The sequence below is a fragment of the Eretmochelys imbricata genome, chromosome 12 (genome assembly GCF_965152235.1).
Source record: "Eretmochelys imbricata isolate rEreImb1 chromosome 12, rEreImb1.hap1, whole genome shotgun sequence".
NCBI lineage: Eukaryota > Metazoa > Chordata > Testudines > Cheloniidae > Eretmochelys > Eretmochelys imbricata.
Window position 1 is genome coordinate 23,235,358 of NC_135583.1, and position 23,860 is coordinate 23,259,217.

General features: G+C 39.9%; 1 protein-coding gene across 2 annotated transcripts; it reads left to right on the forward strand.

Moving 5' to 3' along the window:
- The first annotated feature begins 10,077 nt into the window (after positions 1 to 10,077).
- Positions 10,078 to 21,502, forward strand: PDCD5 (programmed cell death 5). 2 transcript variants are annotated; one of them, XM_077831236.1, is made up of 6 exons: positions 10,116 to 10,257; positions 12,635 to 12,675; positions 13,247 to 13,308; positions 14,883 to 14,974; positions 18,864 to 18,935; positions 20,398 to 21,502. In XM_077831236.1, the coding sequence occupies exons 1-6, from the start codon at positions 10,192 to 10,194 to the stop codon at positions 20,446 to 20,448; spliced, it is 384 nt and encodes a 127-aa protein (XP_077687362.1). In that variant the 5' UTR covers positions 10,116 to 10,191; the 3' UTR covers positions 20,449 to 21,502. The 2 variants fall into 2 exon arrangements, with proteins under 2 accessions (XP_077687363.1, XP_077687362.1); XM_077831237.1 differs by lacking the exon at positions 18,864 to 18,935 and having other exon boundaries at positions 10,078 to 10,257.
- The last annotated feature ends 2,358 nt before the right edge of the window (positions 21,503 to 23,860 follow it).

Genomic DNA, 23,860 nt, shown 5'->3' on the forward strand with positions numbered 1-23,860 from the left:
AACTCCTAGCCCAGTAGAATTACTGTGGTTCTGCTGCACAGGCAGGGAGAATGAAAAGCAGCGGTGGAGCAAAGAAGATTCTGCAGGTCATTATATATCATGAAAAAACATGGTGGGGCAAAATGTGGCAAGTAGGTCCACAAATTGTACAGAGCTCTTGTCCTACAAACATGCATATGGCGGTGGGGAATAGCAGCTTATGTTCACTACTTATGTGCATATGCCATGGTAACAGATGTGCAGCAGATGAGTGCTGGCTGCTACAGACTGGGACTGAGGATTCCATTCCCAGTTACACATGCTATGTCCTCTTTTCTAACATTCCTCACCTCCATTGTGTTCCAGCTTACACATTCTAAAATTCTAATGTAGACAAGTTGAATTTTAGCATGTAAACAGCTGGCTGAGTTAAAGCCTGGGGTTCACTTAAAACTTGCTTTTTCCATGCTACGGATTTTAAACATGTTAGTTAAAACATGTTAGTGAATACATTTTTAAAATTCATCCAGCTAGTGTGAACGGGTCCTACGTGAAAGGAGAACGAGGTCCCACACAGTTCTAATAAGTAAGTAAATGTTATAATTCTGTTAAACAGGCAAAAGAAGGTATAGAATCTAGTTCACTCTCCCAGAGCCATGTTACTTCTGAAGAGGAGTAAAAGAAAAAACAACTTATTTTTTGTCACTAAACTAGGCAGATATGATTCAGTATATAGAGGGAGATCCGTTGAGCAAGAATGTGTCATTTTTTACAGATCACATTTTAGCAGATCCACACTTCAGCATCTCCCTTGTCAAATTCCAAAGTAGCAGCATCTAAGATCTTTTTTTAAATCAGCAATTCAGTTGCATGGAGATCAAAGGTAAACTACCATATCTCATTTAGAAGGAGAGCTGAAACCCTTAAATGAACAGCTTTAGTGAAAATGAGAAAATCTAATTTTGTTACTTAAAACAACACTATTAGTGACTACAAATTACACATTTGCTTTGCTTTAGCTCAGTAAGAAATTCCTAGATTGTTTACCCCATATTATTTATGGTTCAATGATTTACATGGGAGTTTAGGAATGTCAGTGTGTGAGAACAGAACATGCAATATTCAGCTGCAAACACAGATAATGAATTAGGGTAACCCTCACCTCTGTTGTCACAGAGTCGCTTAACCTGTTCAGTTGGTCTAAAAATTATGATTCTTGACTGTGTTAATGCAGTTATAATGTTCTGTTCAAATTAAATTCCGGTTTGAATCTGAAATAAAGTAAGAATAAAAGTTTGTAGGAAAGGAACACGACAATTTATTCTACATTTGTCATTAATTAACACAATGAATAAGTGACTCTGAAATCCAGCTTGTAGAAATTTTAGATACATTCAATATTATTACAGAAGACTTCTGAGTTATTATAGATAGTATTAAGATCCAAAAAATTTTAAAAATCCAGTTCCGTTTTAATCTTTAAGTTGCTAATCACTTTTGTATATGTGCTAACAATGCACACTACATATGTAGTATTGACCCTATTTGTGCACCAGTTCATTAACCACAGCTGCTCTTGATGTGCACAAATACAGGACGAAGACATACAGACAGACAGAGAATGAGCTACAACAATATAAAGAATCAGAGGGGTAGCCATGTTAATCTGGATCTGTAAAAGCGGCAAAGAGTCCTGTGGCACCTTATAGACTAACCAGACGTATTGGAGCATAAGCTTTCATGGGTGAATGTCACATGCATCCGACGAAGTGGGTATTCACCCACGAAAGCTTATGCTCCAATATGTCTTTTAGTCTATAAGGTGCCACTTGAACAATAGAAAGAGAAGATTTGGGGCCAAAGTAAAGAGGAGTGGGTGCTCTAAAACTATAACTTTGTTTAACTGCACACAAGATAAAGCAAAAAGAAAAGGAATACGTGTGGCATCTTAGAGACTAACAAATTTATTTGACCATAAGCTTTCGTGAGTTACTAGCTAGTTATTAGCTTATCTAATAGCTCACCTTAAGTGATCACTCTCGTTACAGTGTGTATGGTAACACCCATTGTTTCATGTTCTCTATGTATATAAATCTCCCCACTGTATTTTCCACTGAATGCATCCGATGAAGTGAGCTGTAGCTCACGAAAGCTTACGCTCAAATAAATTTGTTAGTCTCTAAGGTGCCACAAGTACTCCTTTTCTTTTTGCAAATACAGACTAACACGGCTGCTACTCTGAAACCTGTCATTATGAAAGATAAAGCAGTTTCATTGCAGATATTTATTACAAAATCAGCTACCAGTCAAAGAATGGGGAGATGAAGTGATATCAGTCTCTTATTTAAAATACTGCTCAAGGGAATTTTAGATGATACTACTGGCAACAACTGGCACCTTGCCCATAATGGTGGAGCTTTACAAGTGATAGCACAATGGTAGCAAATTTTAATGTTGATTTTAATGGGATTTCTCAGGTGCAGAAAGTTATTCACATTCATTCCCTGAGTGCTTTGCTGGCTTAAGACCTAAGGTCCTGATCCAGGGCCCACTGAAATCAATAGGACCTTTTCATTGACTTCAAGGGGCTCTGTGTCAGGCCTTAAATGTATAACTAGTAAAAAAGTGTTGAAATGTGCTGTGCTGATCTGAGAGTATCAATAGGGTAAGCATCTGGGAATTTTCATTATTATTTCAGAGTGGTCAGTGTTGAACCCAAAGAGGGATGCAGTCAGAAAAGCCTAGAATATATATACACATCACTTAAAACATGGAACTACTCACAAATAATTGGTTTAGAAAGATTTTCCATTCCTCACCTCTCTCTTTTCCAGTCTGGAAAAGCTTCCCCCCTCTGATCCTTGCATTACATCCCTCACATCCTCAAACACTTTTTTCCTTAATATTTTTAAAGTAAAATATTTTTTAAAAATACTTCTCATACCTTCCTTTGCATTTGTCATTAAAATGAAATTGATTACACATAAAAACAATTTCATTTTTAATGTTTCCAGATTATACTCATTAAGGGCCCAATTCTGCTGCCCTTATTCAGGTTGAGTAGAACCTTACATTGCAAATTACCCCATTGACTTGATTGGAATTTCTCGTAAATGTAATAAAATGGGAATTTTTCCATTGACTTCAATGGGTTTTGGGTCATGCTTGATATGAGTAACAGTGACCAAATGCTGATTGGTTAATGATATTTTTTAAATAAAACACATTTCCTTACCTATGTTACAAATATCCCTATATATTATTAAAAGTGAAGGAATTTTAACAATGTGACTTTTTTAATTTAATTTCTCTCAGAATGAATGCTGAATGCACCGGTCAATTTTACTTTTGTTTGTAATTAATTTCTCGACCGCTTAATTTGTAGGTTTTCATGAAGTGGAAAAATTCTGTGATGGTTAGGTTGCAAATACTGCAAGGGCATATTTATTTGTTAAAAAAATGTTTCTACTTGAATTTAGAAGAAAACCATGGAGTTATTTCTATTTATTTTAAATTCTGTAAAATACTGTTTTTAGAAAACCATTATTTTGGGTCATAAATGACTGGTAGCATCTCATTAGAAAACAAGGAATTCTTCTATATGCTACATCAATACAGTACTACAGGATACAGCCGTAATAGGCCATAACACGGGAGCCTGCCAGAGTGCTGCTGCAGTTTTTTGGCTATTGTTACAGAATACAGTAGTACTTTTATAAGATTGATAAGGGTCATGCGAATGCTTGTGTAAGACAGACTGACTGTATTTCTCACAATATTTAACAGCTCATGAATATAAGGAAAAAGTCTTTGTGAGCCACCTACTGTTTGAAATTAAACTTCTCAGTTCTTGGAAATGAAATTTTTGTTGATCAAAAATTATTTCCTGGAGTTAGACACATCTTCAAAATACACAGTTAAGTCCTCTTTTTCTGTCATTATACTCGATTGATAATATATCTTCATTGCATAGCCAATCTATTGATGTTGATCATCTTCCTCAGCTAGACAATCACAATTTTAAAGAGTACAATATTCCAACTTGGTGATTTTTCTCAAATCTTGTTAAATGAACGTTTTATAATATCTGTGAAACATGTTGTCATTTTAGTAACAGTATCAACAACCTTTCGTCATTAATTAAGTAATTAGATTCCCTTAGAAGACTATACGGATTAATTTTTGGGTGGATCAGAATTTCAGGAACAGTACATAAACACTGATTTTAAAAAAAAAGAGTAAGTGACAAACAGCCTATAAATAGGAATTTCAGGCTTCTCTGGGGTAACTGCCAAGTTTCTTAGAACATCAGAGTTCCTCACTGTTAGAGGGCTTATTCCTTCACCCACTTACTTCCCTGGTCCTTCTCGCATGAACAGAGAGCAACAATACCCGAAGTCCAAAGGTGCAAACAATTCAATGTTTATTGGGGTGAACTTCCAGCAAGCATTATTCCAGTTTCCTTCCTTAGTATCCTCCTTCCCAGCTCTGACACCACAGAGCCTTACACCTGTGTCCCTGTTCCCATTCCTACCCTTAGCCAAACATGATTCCAACTTCCTTACTCCCATTCCCTGTTCTCATTTCCCCCTTTAGCAAAACATGATTCCAATTTTCTTACCCCCATTCCCTGCTCCCATTTCCCACACCCACCCACACCCAGTCACTTCCTCATTGACTACAGATTATATAGTAAAACTTGAGTTCTGCTTAGCTATACCTTAACCAATCATTTTCCTGAAATTTAACTAACCAATCCTAACATATTGTAACATGATTATGTAACCAATTATATCCCACCACCTTAATTAATTTACACCCAGCAAAATTAATTATACAGCAGACAGGAACAATCACAGAACCAGACAGAGATTATTCAGACAAACATCAGCAAAGTGGGAACTATAATGACAAGACAATACAGAAGTGAGGATTTCACATCCCAGCTATTGATAAGTGAGTTCTTGCCAGACAGGATGCTACCAAACTAAGTTTCCTTTTACATTTTCAAGGCACTTCCCTTTCTCTGGAGGTGATAGGAACTATCAGGACAGGATTGTATTCCTAACAGCCGAATAGCACCTTATTTCAGTGTGACTAGTTTGGAATGTGAGGATGTGACTGTTTGCTTCCCAGCTTATGGCTGCCTCTGCTGCTTAGCCAAAGGCCTTAGCCTAAGAACAGGGCCTCAGACTGTCACAGTAAGAGAAGGCCCTTACACCAGCAGACAGTGATTTTGATTCTTTCTTTTATACCTCTATCACTAGCCAAGTGATAAGAATACACCTAAATTCTTAGAGTATAGGCCTTTACAGACAGGCCTGAATATCTATATCCTAACACTCACATGTTCAACAGTACCTAGAAATTTTAAAATAGATAAGGCCTAAATAATATATAAACATCAGCAATATGAAATATTTGACGGTGTAGTATAACAAAAAAGATATGTATATTAGAATAAAATCTTTAACCCTTCAGTGACTTGGTTTCTCTAAGAAAAGTGCAAATAACTGATAATAACTAGGGTGTGTGGGATGAAAGGGGAGAATATCACAGCTGTTCTAGACCCAGTCTGACCAAAGGATCTCACGCCATTAAAGACATCGTATTCACTGTTTTCTCTCTAGTGCTTGACTCCTCCACTCTCTGTCCCTTGCAGGTTGGTCAAATTCCTAGAATATTACCCTGCTTATAAACCTCAGGAGCCTTTGCACCAAGCATAAATAATGGGTACTAGTGCAAAAGCTATTTGGCATACAGTGAAAGTTACCTGACATGCTAAGACATATTAAACAAATGGGGTCTGATCTCGCAGTGATGTAAATCAGGAATAATTCCATTTAAGTGAACTCAGTTACACCAGTCTAAACCATGAGATCACAATCAGGCCCATGTTATTAAATGAGACACAATGTAAGTGATATTGGGCTGGATTCACCATTGTGTTACTCCAGTTTTACATCAGCGTAACCACTGATGGACATACTGATATGAAAGTGGGCTAAAGTACTAGTGAATAATGCCCAACATGTTTAAGATGTCCCATATAAAGTTTGTAGCCAACTGAGTCTCTTAAATGTTGAAGGTCCTTAGGAATCTTCTTAAGGATGATATAAAAATACTGTAAGTAGTTACCAAATTAGATTTGTTTCTACTAACTCAAATAATAGTCACAAATGGTTCATTACATTTACAGCATGTGTAACCCTCACCTGTTGGGTGTGGCACTCTGTCCCATTCTAGTAGTTCCTAGATCAGCTAGAGATCAAAGAGTCTGCTGCAGCCTTGGCTAACAGAGATGTGTCTTTTAGTTCATGCAATAAGAGGCTCATGTGTTAAGCTCCAGAGATCACAGGTTTGATCCTGGCCTACAATGACCAGGGTCTGTCAGTGTTACACATGCATGCTCTCTGTGAACCAAATTACATCCAGAGCTACACAGGTGCAACTCCCACTGACTTCACTGACAGTTGCACCCATGTACCGGAGTGTGAAATCTGACTTTATGTTTAGTCTAGCATGCAACAGCCGCAAAATGTTGTTTCATTTCTCTGACAACTATGACACATTCCATGTTCTTCCTTTTGATCCCTCTGTTCACAAGCAATTAGGCCTAAATGTTAAAAAAGGTCACTCAGTTGTGGAGTGCTCCACTTGAGCCATCTTCAAGAGGCCTGATTTCCAGAAAAAGCTGAGCACCCAGACTCTGAAAACAGGCCTTTTTAAGATCCCTCAGGTTGAGCACACAAAAACCGAGGCACTCAAAATCATTAGTTACTTTTGAAAATTTAGGCTGTATATATTAGAGACCATTTTTAGGAGAAACATAGTTAATCATAAAATGTACTGAAAGATTTAGAACCAGGCCTTTGGGCAGTTTGAAAAGCAGTTCATCCATAAAAATGGTACTCAAGACTCTGTGGACCTACTATTGTGTTTAAAAAGATTAAAGAACTAATTTTACTTAATAATAATTTGAATTCCCCATTAAAATATTCAGATATCATGGAGAAGATCAATCAACCTGTGAATTATTCTGAAAAACTGCTTCCGTACCTTCATGCTTTCAGCTACGAAACAGTCCAGCTTGCATCAAAGAAGCATCAATACGTATTACCGAAAAATACACAAAAAAAGCAAATAGACAGCTGACTAGACAACAATGAGACAAAAACCAAAACACTGTGCTTCATGCCTCCAGATTCTTTTAATGGGCCAAACTCTCCTTCTGTCTCTTGAAACTCATAATGTAATTGTCAGTGATTGCAATGACACCTTCTCATGACATAAAAACTCACCAACTGCAGGCTCATTGCTAATAAACTTGTTTAAAACAACTTATTAAGACATAACCTTTAAGTGTGTGAGAAAACAATATGCAATCAAACATGCAGTATAAACAGCTATGAAGCCAAAACAAAATGTTAGGATTGCCACAGCTTCCTCTGAGTGAATCAAAGCATATGGTGGTATAATGGAGCATGAATTTACAGCAACAGAGATGTACAATATAGATTAAAGCTTCATCTGCAAGGACATACTGCACAGCAAAAAACAACAATTATTGTGTTTGCTGCTTTATATTTTAATGATCAACAAAGGAGCTTTGGTAGAACTAGGGCTCCCTCTGCTGAATGCATCCGATGAAGTGAGCTGCAGCTCACGAAAGCTTATGCTCAAATAAATTTGTTAGTCTCTCAGGTGCCACAAGTACTCCTTTTCTTTTTGCGAATACAGACTAACACGGCTGCTACTCTGAAATCTACTGTTAGTATGATGATAATAAAGCTTCCTCAAAATCATCAGCAGAAATGTGCCCTCCTGATAACACTTTTCTTTTAAATTTAAAGAAGCAACAGCAGGCCCAACAGGAAATCAGCAGTACATACTAAGCTGACTCTGAGGATGGACACAGGACTTCAGGTCTTGTGCAGGATAGGAATGTGAGTGACTCTAGCTCCGCTGAAGGAAAATCAAAACTTTTTCTCCCTTTCCCTCTCTCCTCCTTCACAGCTAGTCATAATAAGCTACTGAATTGCCCCTCCTGCTGTAATAATTACAAAGAAATAGAACAAACAAACAAAAAATTCTCTACTAATTGCTTTCCCATCCACTGCAGGAATTTTTAGTTCAAAGCACCAAAAAGCAAACAATTTGATACCCTGTATAACTGATTTTTGTTATATTATTACCTCCTGAATTTCTATAGGAATATTAATCTTTAAAAACTTGTAGCTCTTTCAGTCCCTGAAGAGCTGCCTGTTTGATAATCGGTATCTCAGATGGAATAATATCTAGTGCCAAATGTGTTCCGCATTTGGCCCATGATAACTCCCAAATTAGGACATCTACACCAGCACTTTAAAGCAGCACTCAGGAGTTTGAAAAAATACCCCCCTCAGCGCTTCAAGTTTCAGTGCAGCATTGCAAGTGGCAGTGTAGACAGTGCTCTTGCCAAATTAGAGATCTCGATCAATCATGCATCATCACTTATGTTTTGTGTAGCACTGATTACACCACCACCAGGTGGAATGTGTCCATAATAGCCACTTTGAATTGGTATAAGAGCTACCTTACACCAGCTCAGGTGCGGGCTGGTATATTTATCAGCTTTCCATGCCTTATTAGATCTGGAGGGTAAGAAGCAGCTAGTAGCTGAAGGGCTGTTAGGAGCATAGCTACCAGCTGAGTTCTTCCTAGCCTCCACTGGGTGCTGAGATATAGTATCCCCAACAGTCCAAAGATGGATGTGGAGTTCCTTGGCCAGAGCGGGCATAATGGGGTGTGTGTGTGTGTGTATGTGAGGTGAATCATGCCCTATGGGAAGCCTGGCTGCCGGGAGAGTATATCAGGGAAGGGGTGTAAATGGCACCGGTAGCAGATATTGCAGTGTCAGCCAGTGATCCACATGTGGAAGTGAGGCTTGGGGAGAGCATTTCTGAAGTGGTATGGGAATCTAAAGGGGGGGGCGATGCTGAAGGAGCCATAGCCTGGTGGGGACAGAGAGGTGACTCAGCCATCAAAATAAGTTGACGCAGTTGAGCAGTTCTGAGGATGGAGACTGATTGCGACTTTGAGGCTTTACTCTAGTGGTTCTCAAACTTTTGTACTGGTGACCCCTTTCACATAGCAAGCCTCTGAGTGTGACCCCTCCTTATAAATTAAAAACACTTTTTATTTATTTAACACCATTATAAATACTGGAAACAAAGCAGGGTTTGGGGTGGAAGCTGACAGCTCATGACCACTGTTCCCTCTAAGCTGTGCGCATGTGTGCGCACAAACAGATCCTAAACCCCATGCACATGGTGAAACACTGTGCGCACAAAAATTTGCAGAAGCACAACAATTTGTACAGAAGAAATTTTTTGTGCACACAGCCTGTCAAAATTTAGAGGGAACATTGCTCATGACCGCCCATGTAAGAACCTTGTGACCCCCGAGGGGTCCTGACCCCCAGCTTGAGAACCCCTCCTTTACTTCTATAAATTATAGAGGTAACTTCAACCACATGGAGTCTCCCTATGAATCCAGCAAAGCCCTTCTGCAAGTGGGTGCAAGGTGCATTTCAGTCAGCTCAGGGACACTACAGACAACGATTTCTCTAGTGTCGGCATACCAAATTCGCTGGATATAGCCAGTCACAGACTGGCTGTATACTGGCCAGAAAAACGGATGCAAGTAGCCAGCTGGCGGAGTGTAACCTGCACCCCTGTGGCACTGAGAGGGCCGGCTCCGCCGGTACGGCGCAGCCACGATGCACCAGGCCCTGGGTGGAATCTATCAACACAACCAGCTCGTCGGGGCCTACGCGATGCCAGTGGCTGGGCGAGGAGCAGAGCCGGGCTGGTCTACCGAGGCTCGGGGAGAGTTTGAAGGGGAGGCAGCATGCCGGGCAGGAGGGGGAGGGCTAGGCCCGGTAACGCGCCCCTGGCCGTGACGACGCTCCGAGGGGTGAGATTCCCCGGAGGTGGGGGATGTGGGAAGCTGGCCCCACCCGCTCACCCCTTACATCTCGCTCCGCCAGGTCCTGCTAGCACCTCCCCTCAGCGCCCGTTCCCCGCGCAATTCCCTCATCCCACCGGCTCTCGGCTGGCAGCCTGACAGGGCTCTCGGCAATGGATTGGCGGGGTCTCGGACCGGGGCGCATGCGCACTGTGTAGTAAGCGGCCCCGCCGGTCACCCCGCGCTGTTCCGCCACCCCCAGCCATGGCGGACGAGGAGCTGGAGGCGCTCCGCAAGCAGCGGCTGACTGAGCTGCAGGCTAAGCATGGGGTAAGGGGCTGGCACCGCTCGTGGACACTGACCATGGACTAGTTCCCCCTCCGCCTTGACAGCCCCCACCGCTACCTCCTCAGCTTCCCCCCATCCGGTCCCGACAGCCCCATTCAGCCCCCCTCCCCGGGGACCCGACATCCCGCACCGCTCCCTCCTCAGCCCGCCTACACCCCACGGTCCTGGCAACTCCTCTCAGCCCACCGCTCCTCAGGGCCCTGACAGTCTCCCTGCTCGGGCCCAAAAGCTCCCCCGACACCCTTCTCCGGTCCCCTCCGCTAGCCCCGACAGCCCCCCCTTCACTGGGGCCCATGCACCGTTCAGCCTCCCCAGGGCCCAGACTAGGGTGACTTGCTGCCCCCTATTTGAAAGGAGGTCCCTTGACCATTTTAAACATTAAATTGAATGTTATGATAATTGCATCGTGTACACGAGGGAAGTAGAAAAGTGCACTTGGGAGAAAAACACTAGATAGGCTAAGGGAAATGGTGTTTCCCTAAAATGACCTTTAAAATAAAGCGACCATTATTTTCATCTGACAAAGGTGGTCCCCTTAGCCCACCCATACACCCTGGGCCCAGACCACTCCCTCCACACCTTATCTGCCTCCCCAGGGACCAGACAGCTTCTCCAGACACCTGATGCCTAGTCCTTGTAACCCAGATGGCCTTTTGCCAGCTTCCTCCTCTCCTTCAGAGCCCATGCGGCTCTCTGCCCTACCCCTCATCACTTCCAACAAACACCAGCAGCCCCCATTCCCCTATTCAGGCTCCAAGGACCTCGTCTGGGTAGTTTCCCCACCCTATTTCAACTCCTGTTCCCTTGGTCCTCCACCCAGTGCCCAAGCAGTATCTGTCTCTTCTTTCACAACCAGTAGACATGTTGCACGGTTCCCTTGGTTTTCTGAAAGGCCAGTCAGTGTTTTTCAGAACTGACGTATTGAATGAATTAAAAGAGTAAACGGAAGCAAACCTGCATTGCTAGAAGGGTTTTAAGAAACTGTGGAGTTATAGAATAACTTATATATCATTGTCTTTGTGAAATACTTGGCAGGGGAATATAAATACCAAATTGGGTAATGGGATGGCCAAAGGAACTATTCATGTACAGTGTAACTAATGGAAATCTGCTTTGTACTTTAATCACATGTCTGATATGAAGTGTTTAGGGGTGGGACTCTTCTTCCCCTTCCATTAATCTGTGTTTAATAACTTCCTTCTAAGAAATTAATAGGCTGGGAAAAGAACTTGAAGAGATGTAACCTGTGAAATCACTTTCTTTGAATAAAACATTCTGTTAAAATAGAACAGGGCTACTCTATTGTGTACATAATTTTATTTTGAAAAATTGCAAACAAAATTGTTAAGTAGGAGAGAAGATAGACTTTTACAAATTGTTTAGAAAGCAACACTTTCAAAACCCTTTCTAGACTGGTTACCACTGTTGCTGCTGCTTGTAGTTTGTTCATAGGTTGGGAGTTTTGAAGATTTCAACTTTAATTGCAAGCCTAATTTAGGGAGTTTGATGTCTGTAGCTATGATCTACGGCAGGCTGTTGGAAAGCTCACCCTTCTGCCTTCAAAGATCACAAAGCTGGCCTTATGCCCCAAACCTGCAACTGCCTTTATCTGGGCGAATCCAGTTGCAGGATTAGGGTACAAGTTTGCTCCACCAGGACAAACAACCATGGATCACTCATCTGTTGGAGCAGGCACTTTACATTCTCAGTGTCTAAACTATGGTAATTGTATTGTTGCACGCTTGTCGGTCCCAGGATATTAGAATGACAAGGTGACAGAGGTAATATTTTTTTTATTGGACCAACTTCTGTTGGTGAGAGAGACAAGTTTTTGAGCTACACAGAGCTCTTTCTCAGGTCTGGAAAAGGTACTCAGAGTACCACAGGTCTGGGAAAGAGTTCTGTTTAGCTCAAAATACTTGTATCTCTCACCAACAGAATTTGGTCCAGTAAAAGATATTCCCTCGCCCACCTTGCCTCTCTTAACCATGGTCAGGCAGATAATTTCACTTTAGCCGGCTTATTTTAAATTCCAGTGAAATACTAAGATCTGACATCCTGCACGGAGTGTTTTCTAAAGGGATTGCTAAAGTTTTTATAAAAAGAAAAGGAGTACTTGTGGCACCTTAGAGACTAACCAATTTATTTGAGCATAAGCTTGGTCTGTGTGTATAAAAACATCTTCTGTATTTTCCACAGTATGCATCCAATGAAGTGAACTGTAGCTCACGAAAGCTTATGCTCAAATAAATTGGTTAGTCTCTGAGGTGCCACAAGTACTCCTTTTCTTTTTGCAAATACAGACTAACACGGCTGTTACTCTGAAACCTAAAGTTTTTATGTAATTCTTGTCTTACAGGACCCTTCTGGTGATCCAACGCAACAAGAAACCAAACAGAGGTATGAATGTGAGCTGTTGATTTTAGGTAGCATATTCATAGTCAAATGGTTTTGAATTTCTATCAGTTCATGTTTTTAAACATTAATTGCAGTTCCTTGAAACACTAAACTGGGTTATTTTGTTATAGAACAGCCAGTAAATCAACTGCTAATAAGTCAAGGGGTTTTATCTTTGGCTCTTCACTTATGCAAAATTTGGGAGTTTTGCCACAGATGCTTGGAATTGGGCCCTAAATTATTTAGAACCTGTGTCTGTTAGTGGGAACTGGATCAAATCTTTAGTTTGATTTTGTCGGGCGTTGTGGCTTTTTGGGGTTTTTTGTTTTGTTTTTACAATCTCTAAAAACATTCTTTTCCTACACCTCAGATAAACATTAAATTTTCTTCATTTTTGTGTTAATCTGTCATACGTAGCATCTGTACCTTCTTGAATGATATGACGTTTAGTCCTTAAAAATAATTTGTTTTTTGTTTTGATAATACAAAGTATTCAGCAGACTTGGTCATCTTGCAAGATGCTATGTCTGATGCTTGAAACCAGTTCTATTGTGTAACTGAATTTTCATTACAGGGAGGCAGAGATGAGAAATAGCATTTTAGCTCAAGTGCTCGATCAAGCAGCTCGTGCCAGATGTAAGCATCCATGTATTTTGCCATTAAATAAAAATTCTCATTTTTACTGTATTATGTCCCCCTAAATCAAGGCCTTAAATAGAATGCATAGGAGATAAATGCATTCTTTTATTTCATCTCTGATGATGGAAAAATAATAAGACTAATGCTGTGGATTTTCAAATCACTAATATTTTTTAAAAACTGATCATGAATACACACATGCTGAAAAGCAAATCCTCAGATGTGGTGGTTTATTCAAGTGGGAGCAGGAATTAGTGAATTTGTGCTTGTGAAAGGTGCCAAATTGATAGCCTGCTTAGTCTGAATTTCTCTGTTTATGGGGAGAGCATGTGAAAAGCATAGCAAGCAGAAGTGCCAACATCCCTATGCATCAGTGTATCTTAACCTTTATTTAGAGGGGCTCAGCTCTAGTAATGAGAGAATAAATCAGGGTCTCTGCCAAGACTGCATGCAAGGATGAGAGTTGTCATGAGGAGTTTTTGTGATACGGATGTTTGTTCATTAGTAAATTAAGGGTATGTCTACAATACAAACCTAAGTCGACCTATGTTAGCTTAATTTACAGCCACCGCAGTAATTACTGTGGTGGTGCATGTCCACACTACCCTCCATGGGTTGGTGGTGCGTCCTTACCAGGAGTGCTTCCACCAACCTAAGAGGGGGAGTGTAGAGAACTGAGAGCCCGGTATCTCAGCTTTGCTGGCAGCTCCCTGCCAGGAGCCTGGCTGCCCAACAGGCTCCTGGCAGGCTGCCCTCTCCCCCTTCTTCACTGGGGACAAGGCTGCCCGGATTCCAGCAGGTACCACTTGGGCTTCTCACCCTGGCTTCCATCTGGGAGCCGGGGAGCAGGTGGGCTTTAGCTGCCTGACTTTCTTGCCATGAAATTGACAAGACAGCTGATGTAAGGGATGCAGTGTCTACACAAATACTGTCGCCCTAACTACACCAACATAAGCCTTACACCTCTCATGGAGGTGGACTTGTTATGTTGGTGTAGTAGGGCATTTACATTGGTGGGAGGAAGGCTGTAGAGTGTACACTGACAGAATTAGGTCAACATAAGCTGCTTTATGTCGACCTGTGTACTGTAGACTACCAACTTATTTGTATGCCAAAGACCATCTATATAAAGTGGTAACAAATTGGTCACAACTGATTTAATTTAGATTTGAACCAGTACCTAGGAGTGAAAGGCATTTTTGTCCATTGCCAATTTCCCATAACAAGATTTTAATTTGTATGTATTAAAAATGGAGGTGGTGCTTGGTAGAGGAATGTGGCCTTGTTATTGATCTGCAGCATTAAATTTAGTAGCAGGATGAAACACTGGTAAGTATGTAGGGTTGCCTTCTTGTAAATAGTAAGAGATTTGAACCCCTAACAAATTTTTAGAAGGAGCATAGTTGGAGAGTCTTGCAGTTTTGTATAAATTAAAACTATTCCCTTCAATTCATGGTTCTTTCATACCCTAGCATGAATTTAGGACTAAATTGTACAGTACCTCATTCACTTCTGTTGTATTGTAGTTGGAGGTAAAATACAAAAATGAACAGTGCCTATTTTTGTTGCAGTAAGCAATTTAGCACTTGTGAAGCCAGAAAAGGCAAAAGCTGTAGAAAATTACCTTATACAGATGGCAAGATTTGGACAGCTAGGTGGGAAGGTAAGTTAAATTTTTTATGTTACTCTAGCTCTTGTTTGTCTGGTCACTTTCAAACCAAGTGTTCCCAATGAAACAAATTGAGAAATTTAACACTGAAGTGTATAAAATTTTGTATTACATGTGATGGTGTAAGCTACAGCATGTATCTGAGTGATTCTCAAATCCTTAAACTGTGTGTGTGTATGTACATTTGTATGCAAACACTGTCCATACTTATTTAAAAACATTTATGATTTAGCTGTCTTAAACTGAAGTGCTTTTCTGGGGTGGAGAAGTGCAGTTTAATGCCCAGGAAGACAGTCAGCCTTGCAATTTAAAGCATTTGTTCTCCTTTGTGACATTGCCTCCACAGAGGCCACTGACTCAGCTGGGAATTCCAGAGTTGCAGGTACTGACAGCTAACCCACATTATACCAGCTTTCACAAAGACAGGGGCTACCTTAAGCTTCACCTCAAATGTGATAAAACTGTATTGTATTTTCATCTTAATCAATTTTGCTACCTGGGTGGCTTCCCAAAGTATCATAAGCATCCTGGGGAAGGGAAGTTTCTATACCCTGAATGTTAAGAGCTATTGGCTGTAAGTCTAAGTGAATAAGATCATGTAACTAGTCATTGAGAACTAGTGGACATTCTAGTGTCTCACCATAAGGGTTCACTCGTTTTGTTGGATGGTAGCCCCGTGAATCTACAGTGTGTTATCCAAAACATTTAGGGTTGGTACTTAGAATTCAATTCACAAATTACTGTTCTTTCAATAGTGCAGCAAGACCAAATGCTGATTTTTAGGAGGCAGTGCTTCTCAGCCTGACTTCTGAGGGAAGCCTCTCCCCACTCCAGAAAGCAGCTTTAATTAAGGCTTCTGGAGGTAGATGGGAACTAAGGGACTACTAGAGGACACAGGACTTTTACACTCCCTGTAAATGAAACACAGGGCTTGAGGAAATTGCACTTAATCTATAACTGTCCAGGACCATGACTCCTGCAGCAGGGCTTTTTGAGGCAATAAAATCTGAAAACAAGTTACTGTGGATAAGTAGTCCTTAAAAATATCTGTCATTGGTACAGAAATGCTGCAAATTTCTGTGAGCCATATTGTAACTTGTTACAGGAATATCTTCTAGAGGCAGTAATGTCGCATTGGTAATAGGGCTGTCAAGCGATTAAAAAAATTAATCATGATTTATTGCATGATTAACAACACTGTAAAACAATAATAGAATACCATTTATTTAAATATTTTTGGATGTTTTCTACATTTTCAAATATATTGATTTCGATTACAACACAGAATACAAAGTGTACAGTGCTCATTTTATATTTTTGATTACAAATATTTGCACTGTAAAAAACAAAATAATAGTATTTTTCAATTCACCTAATACAAGTGCTGTAGTGCAATCTCTTTATCATGAAAGTTGAACTTACAAATGTAGAATTATATACAAATAAACTGCATTTAAAAATAATGTAAAATTTTATAGCCTACAAGTCCACTCAGTCCCACTTCTTGTTCAGCTAATCGCTCAGACAAACAAGTTTGTTTATATTTGCAGAAGATAATGCTGCCCGCTTCTTGTTTACAATGTCACCTGAAAGTGAGAACTGGCATTCACTAGGCATTGTTGTAGCCAACATCGCAAGATATTTACATGCTAGATGCACTAAAGATTCATATGTCCCTTTACACTTCAGTCACCGTTCCAGAGGACATGCGTCTATGCTGATGACAGGTTCTGCTTGGTAATTATCCAAACCAGTGCAGACTGATGCATGTTCTTTTTCATCATCTGCCTCAGATGCCACCAGGAGAAGGTGGTTTGGGTTCTGTAGTTTCCGCATCAGTGTGTTGCTCTTTTAAGACTTCTGAAAGCATGCTCCACACCTCATCCCTCACAGATTTTGGAAGGCACTTCAGATTTTTAAACCTTGGGTTGAAATTTAGAAATTTCACATTGGTACCTTCTTTGCATTTTGTCAGATTTGCAGTGAAAGTGTCACAACCCAATGGCCCCCTTCTCTCAGGGAGTCCCCTGGGGAGGCAGATCAACACTGTATATTGCTAACACTGTTGCAAGCATGGCAAAGCATTTTGGGGAGGGTCAAAGGTGTGCGAGTGGGGAGTGGAAGTTTTCTTTACAGGGTGTGAGGCCGAGAAGAAGAGAGCAGAGAACGAGTTAATTCAACACTTCAGCTAGCTCAATTCAAAGATAAGACACTGGCCCCATCCAGCCCAAGGTCGCAGCTCACAGCTGACGTTTGGCTGCGAGCTGAGAAAGATGGGGGCTTGAAAGTTGACCGGGCAGCTGTGAGAGAGAAAATCCAGCTGCACAGACATGCACCTGCAAGACAGCAAGGCCAGCAAAGAAGAAAACAAAGCCCAGGGCTGCAGTCTGAAAACACAGACGAGGCAACAAGAGGGGGAGCTGAGCCAGGTGTCCCTGAAGCCGGGGTGTTTTGGGAAAGGGAAGGAGACCACAGAAAGCCGGTTTGGATTGACCCAAAGAGCACCAGGAACAGAGGTCGTGGAATGGAATACCCCCAAAGGAGCCCAGGACTTAAACCCCTCCTGAGAGCTGGAGTAATTTGGAGATTTGCAGCGGACTTTGGATGACCTGGGTCCAGGACAAGAACTCTGTCCACCCACCCCACCCCCCTTCTTCTTACGTTACACCCAGCCCTGGCCAGCTTCGGGTAGTACGTGTGTGAGTATGAATGTGGGTTAGGGCTTGGGGCGCTAACGCTTTCTTTCTTCCTTCCTCTGTGTGACGTGGGGAGCACCCATCACTCTCCGCTGTTATTTTATTATTTTATCAATAAAACTTAGACATTTGGTGTGTTAGGTCATCTCCTCCCTTAAAGATCCTGCGGCCTCAGCCTGATCAACTGACGCTTCAGGAAGATTTGTAACAGAAATCTGTCACAAAAGTGTTCTTAAAACAAACAACATGTGCTGGGTCATCATCCAAGACTGCTATAACATGAAATATATGTCAGAATGCTGGTAAAACAGAGCAGGAGACATAATTCTCCCTTAAGGAGTTCAGTCAGTAATTTAATTAATTATTTTTTTACCTTGGAAGCATGTCCTCTGGAACAGTGCCGAAGCATGAAGAAGCATATGAATCTTTAGCGCATCTGGCACGTAAATATCTTGCAATGCCAGCTACAACAGTGCCATTTGAACGCCTGTTCTCACTTTCAGGTGACGTTGTAATTAAGAAGTGGGCAGCATTATCGCCGATAAATGTAAACAAACTTGTTTGTCTTAGCAATTGGCTGAACAAGAAGTAGGACTGAGTGGACTTGTTAGGCTTTAAAGTTTTACATTGTTATGTTTTTGAGTGCAGTTATGTAACAAAAAGAATCTACATTTATAAGTTCCACTTTCATGATAAAGAGATTGCACTACAGTACTTGTTTTAGGTGAATTGAAAAATACTATTTTGTTTATCACTTTTACAATGCAAATATTTGTAATAAAAATATAAAGTGAGCACTTTACACTTTGTATTCTGTGTTGTAATTGAAATCAATATATTTGAAAATGTAGAAAAACATCCCAAAATATTTAATACATTTCAGTTGTATTCTATTGTTTAACAGAGTGACTAAAACTGCGATTAATCTCAATTAGTTTTTTTAATCATTAATTTTTTTTGAGTTAATTGTGTGTGTTAGCTGTGATTAATTGACAGCCCTAATTGGTAATCAGTCTCTTTAGCATGTGAGCCACTAAACAGTATGTTACAGTCTCAATAGTCAATTGAACACCTCTGCAAGCACACAAATGGGGAAGGGGAAGCAAGAGAACAACTGTACTAGATTTAATTATTTGAGTCTAAGCCACTTCTCCAAATAGTTTGTGGCTTTTATTCTGCCTTTCTAGGTATCAGAACAAGGGTTGATAGAAATACTTGAAAAAGTGAGCCAGCAAACAGAAAAGAAAACAACAGTAAAGGTAAGGTTTTTTCCAAAGGCAGCGTAAACTTGATTCAAACCTCTTATCAGACAATGCAGAAAAATAAAAGGCTAGGGCCAACAATAGTTGCTGCACATATTCAATGCTATGGATACACTATTTGTATGTTTAAGCTATATAACTGCTTAAAATATATTTAGATTCTTAATTTTACATTTTTGTTAGAAAATAGTGTGTGCATTTATTTACTAGATCATTTTTTACTCATGATTTGTCAGGTTACATTTGGATGAAAACTGGAATTCAATCAGTTGCACAAAAAAAATTTTCAGATTTTTTTTGTTAAATAAAACTACCTTAAATACACAGAATACATAAGTTTATTAAAACATGTTTTGCATTTAAAAGTGATTCTTTAAACAAAGGAAGTATCTGTAGTTTATAGCTGGCCAGCATGCCTTCAAGATTTTAGAACTGGTAGATCTTCTCATACCTCATTTTTATTCATAAATTGGAAAAGGAAAACTATCTTTCCTCCACTTTCGTCTCCTGGTTGGTTTCTCAACTTTGCATTAGCTAGTCATTGGATTGAGTTAGTGGAATAAACTGAAAGAAAATATTCTCTCTGCACTTGCAGAAGAGGCTACTGCTTTTAAAAGCAGATTCTGGATTTCAAACTGTGGTTCCACGTGCTTAGCCAGTGACCAGTTCAGATGATTGACTTTCTTTAAATCTTTGGCAGCAAACATGTACTGCTTGAATTATTTTTGTAATGATTAATAGGTAAGTTTAGCCCTTAATGTAGGTTAATTTCAAATTTAATTTTACTAGAGTATTAAATTAAGTCTAATTTTGATTTATATCATAGAATTTTTTTTATCCACCCAGAAGAGTACTAAAGTAACCAACAGAGTACTCAACTATGGAAGTAGCTTTTGACCACAGAAGGTGGACAGTATTTTAGTGCTAGCTATTTTTCCTATTGTCTTTGCCCTTGGTGATGCTCACTGTGAATCTGCATTACTTCTGCAGAAATAAGAGGTTCTGGAAAGTTGACAGGCTATTTAAACACTTAGATAAAGATTCCTTCTTCTAAATGTGTAGGGAGGCCAAAACTCAGCAGAACCATAATAATTCTATAAGATCGTATTTCTGAAGCCTGAATTCCCTGTATTGGGGACTGTAGCCCTGTACCTTAGAGCTGAGTTTCAGGGGGAAGGTTTGTGGGCTTGGTTTGTAGGGCCATAGGTCCACTGGTCACAAATGTTTTTACAGGGAGCAATGAGCTGTAGTGACTACAATTCTATAAGTTATCCATTGCCCTTTCTTCATCTTGCCATGCTGGGGAGGGAAGGATTCTAGATTCCATCCACACAGCACCCATGTGGACTACTAACTTGGATGAGCATTGAGAACTTTGCCCTTAGTGATTAACTTGAGTCTTCAATCTTTGAAGCTGGAAGGAGTTGCTGTAAACTGAATTTACTGTGTTTGTTTCTAGTTCAACAGAAGAAAAGTACTGGATTCTGATGAAGAGGATGATGATGATTAAATGCTACTGTAAGATTGCTTCACGGCCTGGAAAAAGGCAAAGAAAACATATGGTATAGGCAAATTGAAAGTTCTGACAAAACATTTATATGTATTTGCTTTCTGCATTCTTTTTTTGATAAAGGTCAATAAATAAACGAACTCATGTTCTGTAAAACAAAATTTGAGAAGGGTTTTTATAGCTTAACTTTTTGTAGTAGTAGAGGCTTGCGTGGTATGGATTTTCTCACCACTTTCTTAGCATGAACTTTCCTTTGTCCCACTCAGTCTGTAAGCTATGCTATCAGCACCTGCCACTCCATAAATTATTGCTACCATAAGAGAGGTCTTGGGAGGGCAGTAAAAATGTCTTACGTTGCAAACAGCGGTGGGAACTGCAAGAATGTCAACTCTCTCAATGTCACAACAGTTGATATCCTCTAGTTATCCAATACCTCACTGGTTCTCAAACTGGTGGAACCTTTTGTTGGAATCTGCAGAATAGAACAGCTGATGAACCAGTTGGTGAGAAGAGAGGTGGTTCTTTGAGAGGACATCTTACCATGTAGTCTGCTGGATTAAATTGTACATAGCATGTAGTTTGATTGAACCAGTTCCTTCTGGAAACTGTCAAGTTGTCTCTCACTGGTGAGATGTCTCTGCAGAATGAGGTTAAAAAGTTGAGTAGAGTGGATATTCAGTTGTGGTTAAAACTTAATTGGATAACTAATGTAAAACTCTATTCAGGTAGTTGGTAACACATGTTCTTCATTCTCCCATTTATTAAATGGTTGGAGTTTATTTTTGTCAAAAAAGGAAAGGCAACTGCTCTAAATTCCATGTGACTTGCATGCATAAAGTAAAACAGACCCTGTGTTGTCATCTTATTTGAATATACAGTTTGAAAATTTGTGGTACAAATACTGTTACATCTTGTGTGATAAGATGGAAGTGAAAAGGGGAGAGAGATTTCACTACCAGAGAAGAACTGTTTTCTGCTGTCATTTAAGAGCAACAGTGTACACCATTCCAGCTGTAATGGTTTGGAACTGATTAAAATTTTGTTTAAAAAAGTATGAGCAGTAGTGACTGTTTTTTCCATCTGTGTGAATATTGTAAAAACTTTGATTAGTACAGCTAGTGTTTGTCAATTTTGTATTTTTAACTTGCAGTCTACATTACCAACTTCCTTATTTAAAATGGCACTTAATTGTAGGCTATAGTTCTTAGCTTCTACAAAGGTGATACCTCTATGCAACTCTTCATGTTAATAATAACCCAAACATTTAATTTTAGTGCAGTGAGAAGTTAATAGAAAAGCCTGTTTTGTTAAAAAAAAATTTTGACTCCTTTCAGAGAGTAAACTGGCTTTTGCAGTAATGATGTCTACTTTTTCATTGTAAATAAGTCAAAGACGTGAAAACCCAGTACAATTTGAATCTCATATGATATCAGGGCTTTAGTCTGCAGTTGTGGGGTATACTGGTAAACTGTTAAAAGTGTTCTTTAAGTCTGCTCCCCATCTTTCTCAACATTAACCATCTCATTATTAAAGAAGGATCTTCCTTTTAGATAGGTTTAAGATGCTACTGAATTTACTTAAATTTAGTTTAAGCCATTTCCTTGCACCTCAGAAGAGTGAAACTGCTTAGTATGGTGAGACCTTGTTAGATGTTTGGCTACATGTGTGTTTTCTCTGTGTGCTGTCCCAGCTCTGCGCAGACAGTTGGCACAGCAGATCTCGATCGCACTGCCCAATAACCACAGATCCGTTCATAGCGAAGGAACTCAATCAGGTTTATTGTCACTGAAGCACGGTCCTAATGTCCTGCCTCAAAGGTTACGGGTACACTAACAAATATATGGCTGTTGCAATGGACTAACTCAGTTAATGGCAGGACTTTCCATTATCCCCTAAGCCAGCCAAATACACTCCCTCAGACTTCATTTTATACATCAATACAAACAAGTTACATATTGCTCCTCTAATGTGATTTGTTACTGCCCCCTGACATGGGTTGTTACCATCCATTACCTTGTACATGTTGATTTGATCAAAACATCTCTATCCATCATCCTGACCTTATCTTTAGGAGGGCTCAGTGTGCTCCTGTTATCTTTGCAGGGAGATGTTTGTATCATACTTGGTATGAGGTGTTCTGGTACCATCCTTCTGGAATGTTTGCATGTGTGTTCTTGTGCCTAGCAGTGCTTTAGGAATATGTATTTCTGCAATATCAGTCCTGTTCTTGCCAGATTCTGTGAGCAGGCCCTGCCTTTTGCTCACAACTTAACTTTGCTTCATAGCAGCAAAGCTTTGAATCATTTTGGGACTGAAGCAGTCATATTTCTCATACTGGGTTATAAATTAAGAGTGAGAGGTATCTGTTTCACACTTATCAAAGAGGAGAGTTATTATAGTGCAGACCTGTTCATTTCAGCTGAAAAAATAGGTGGGTTTTATATATAAAAAAAAAAAATAAAGTACCCTAAATGTCCTAGAACCTGCTTACTTGAAGAACTGCCCCTTCTCTGTGCCATGTGTGATCACAGTAACAGCAATGACCATCTTCAATATGAAGGAGGTGATGACTTTAGAATTCACACATGCTGTTTCAGAGCAAGAGGAACTTGATCACATGCAGACCATACTGCAAATACATTGTTTTGAAGAGGTATTTGGGGAAGAGCTGTGGTGGGGAAGTCTTGGTTTGCTCGGTGTGATTTGCTGTATGTTTTGCACTATATTAATGGATGGATGACCTAGAATTTAGCATAGGTGTCGTCTTGGTATTTAAAAAACTACACCCCAACCAATCAGTGGTTAGGCAGTTCTAGTCAAACATCAAAAACTTTGCTCAATGTGCCACATCATTTTAGTGCCTCCCTGTTTTGATAACTGAAGCACTCTAGCAGTTTTGAACCATCCATCCATGTTACCCATGCTCAGGACTACTTACTATTGGAAGTATCTGAGATACTTTCACTTCTACAGGGGAGAGTTAAGATTACTGAAACTTTTGAGAAGGGAGGCAATCACAATAATAACCCAACAGACAAGGCTGAAAATGAAAAGTTAGACAGTGATTGGGAAATAGCTCAGACTCAGGCCAAATAAAAAAAATTAATGCTGAAGCTTATTACAAATACTATTATGGGAGCTGTTTTATTAGTTGCATAGAAATAGATTTGAAGTATGAAGTATTTTGCAGTAAGTATTGTACCGTTTTGAAATTTTTGTTAGGAATTGCATCTACTAGCAAAATTAAAGTTTGCTACTAGCAAAATTTAAAAAGTTGTAACTAGTTAATTTCAGATCCATTTACATTTATCTTTAGTTTTTCCCCAAAAGGAGTAAAAGAGCAGTATTAGAGGTGTATTTTCCAAAGGAGAGGTTACTGAATAAACAACATGACAAATCTTGTTGCCAAGGC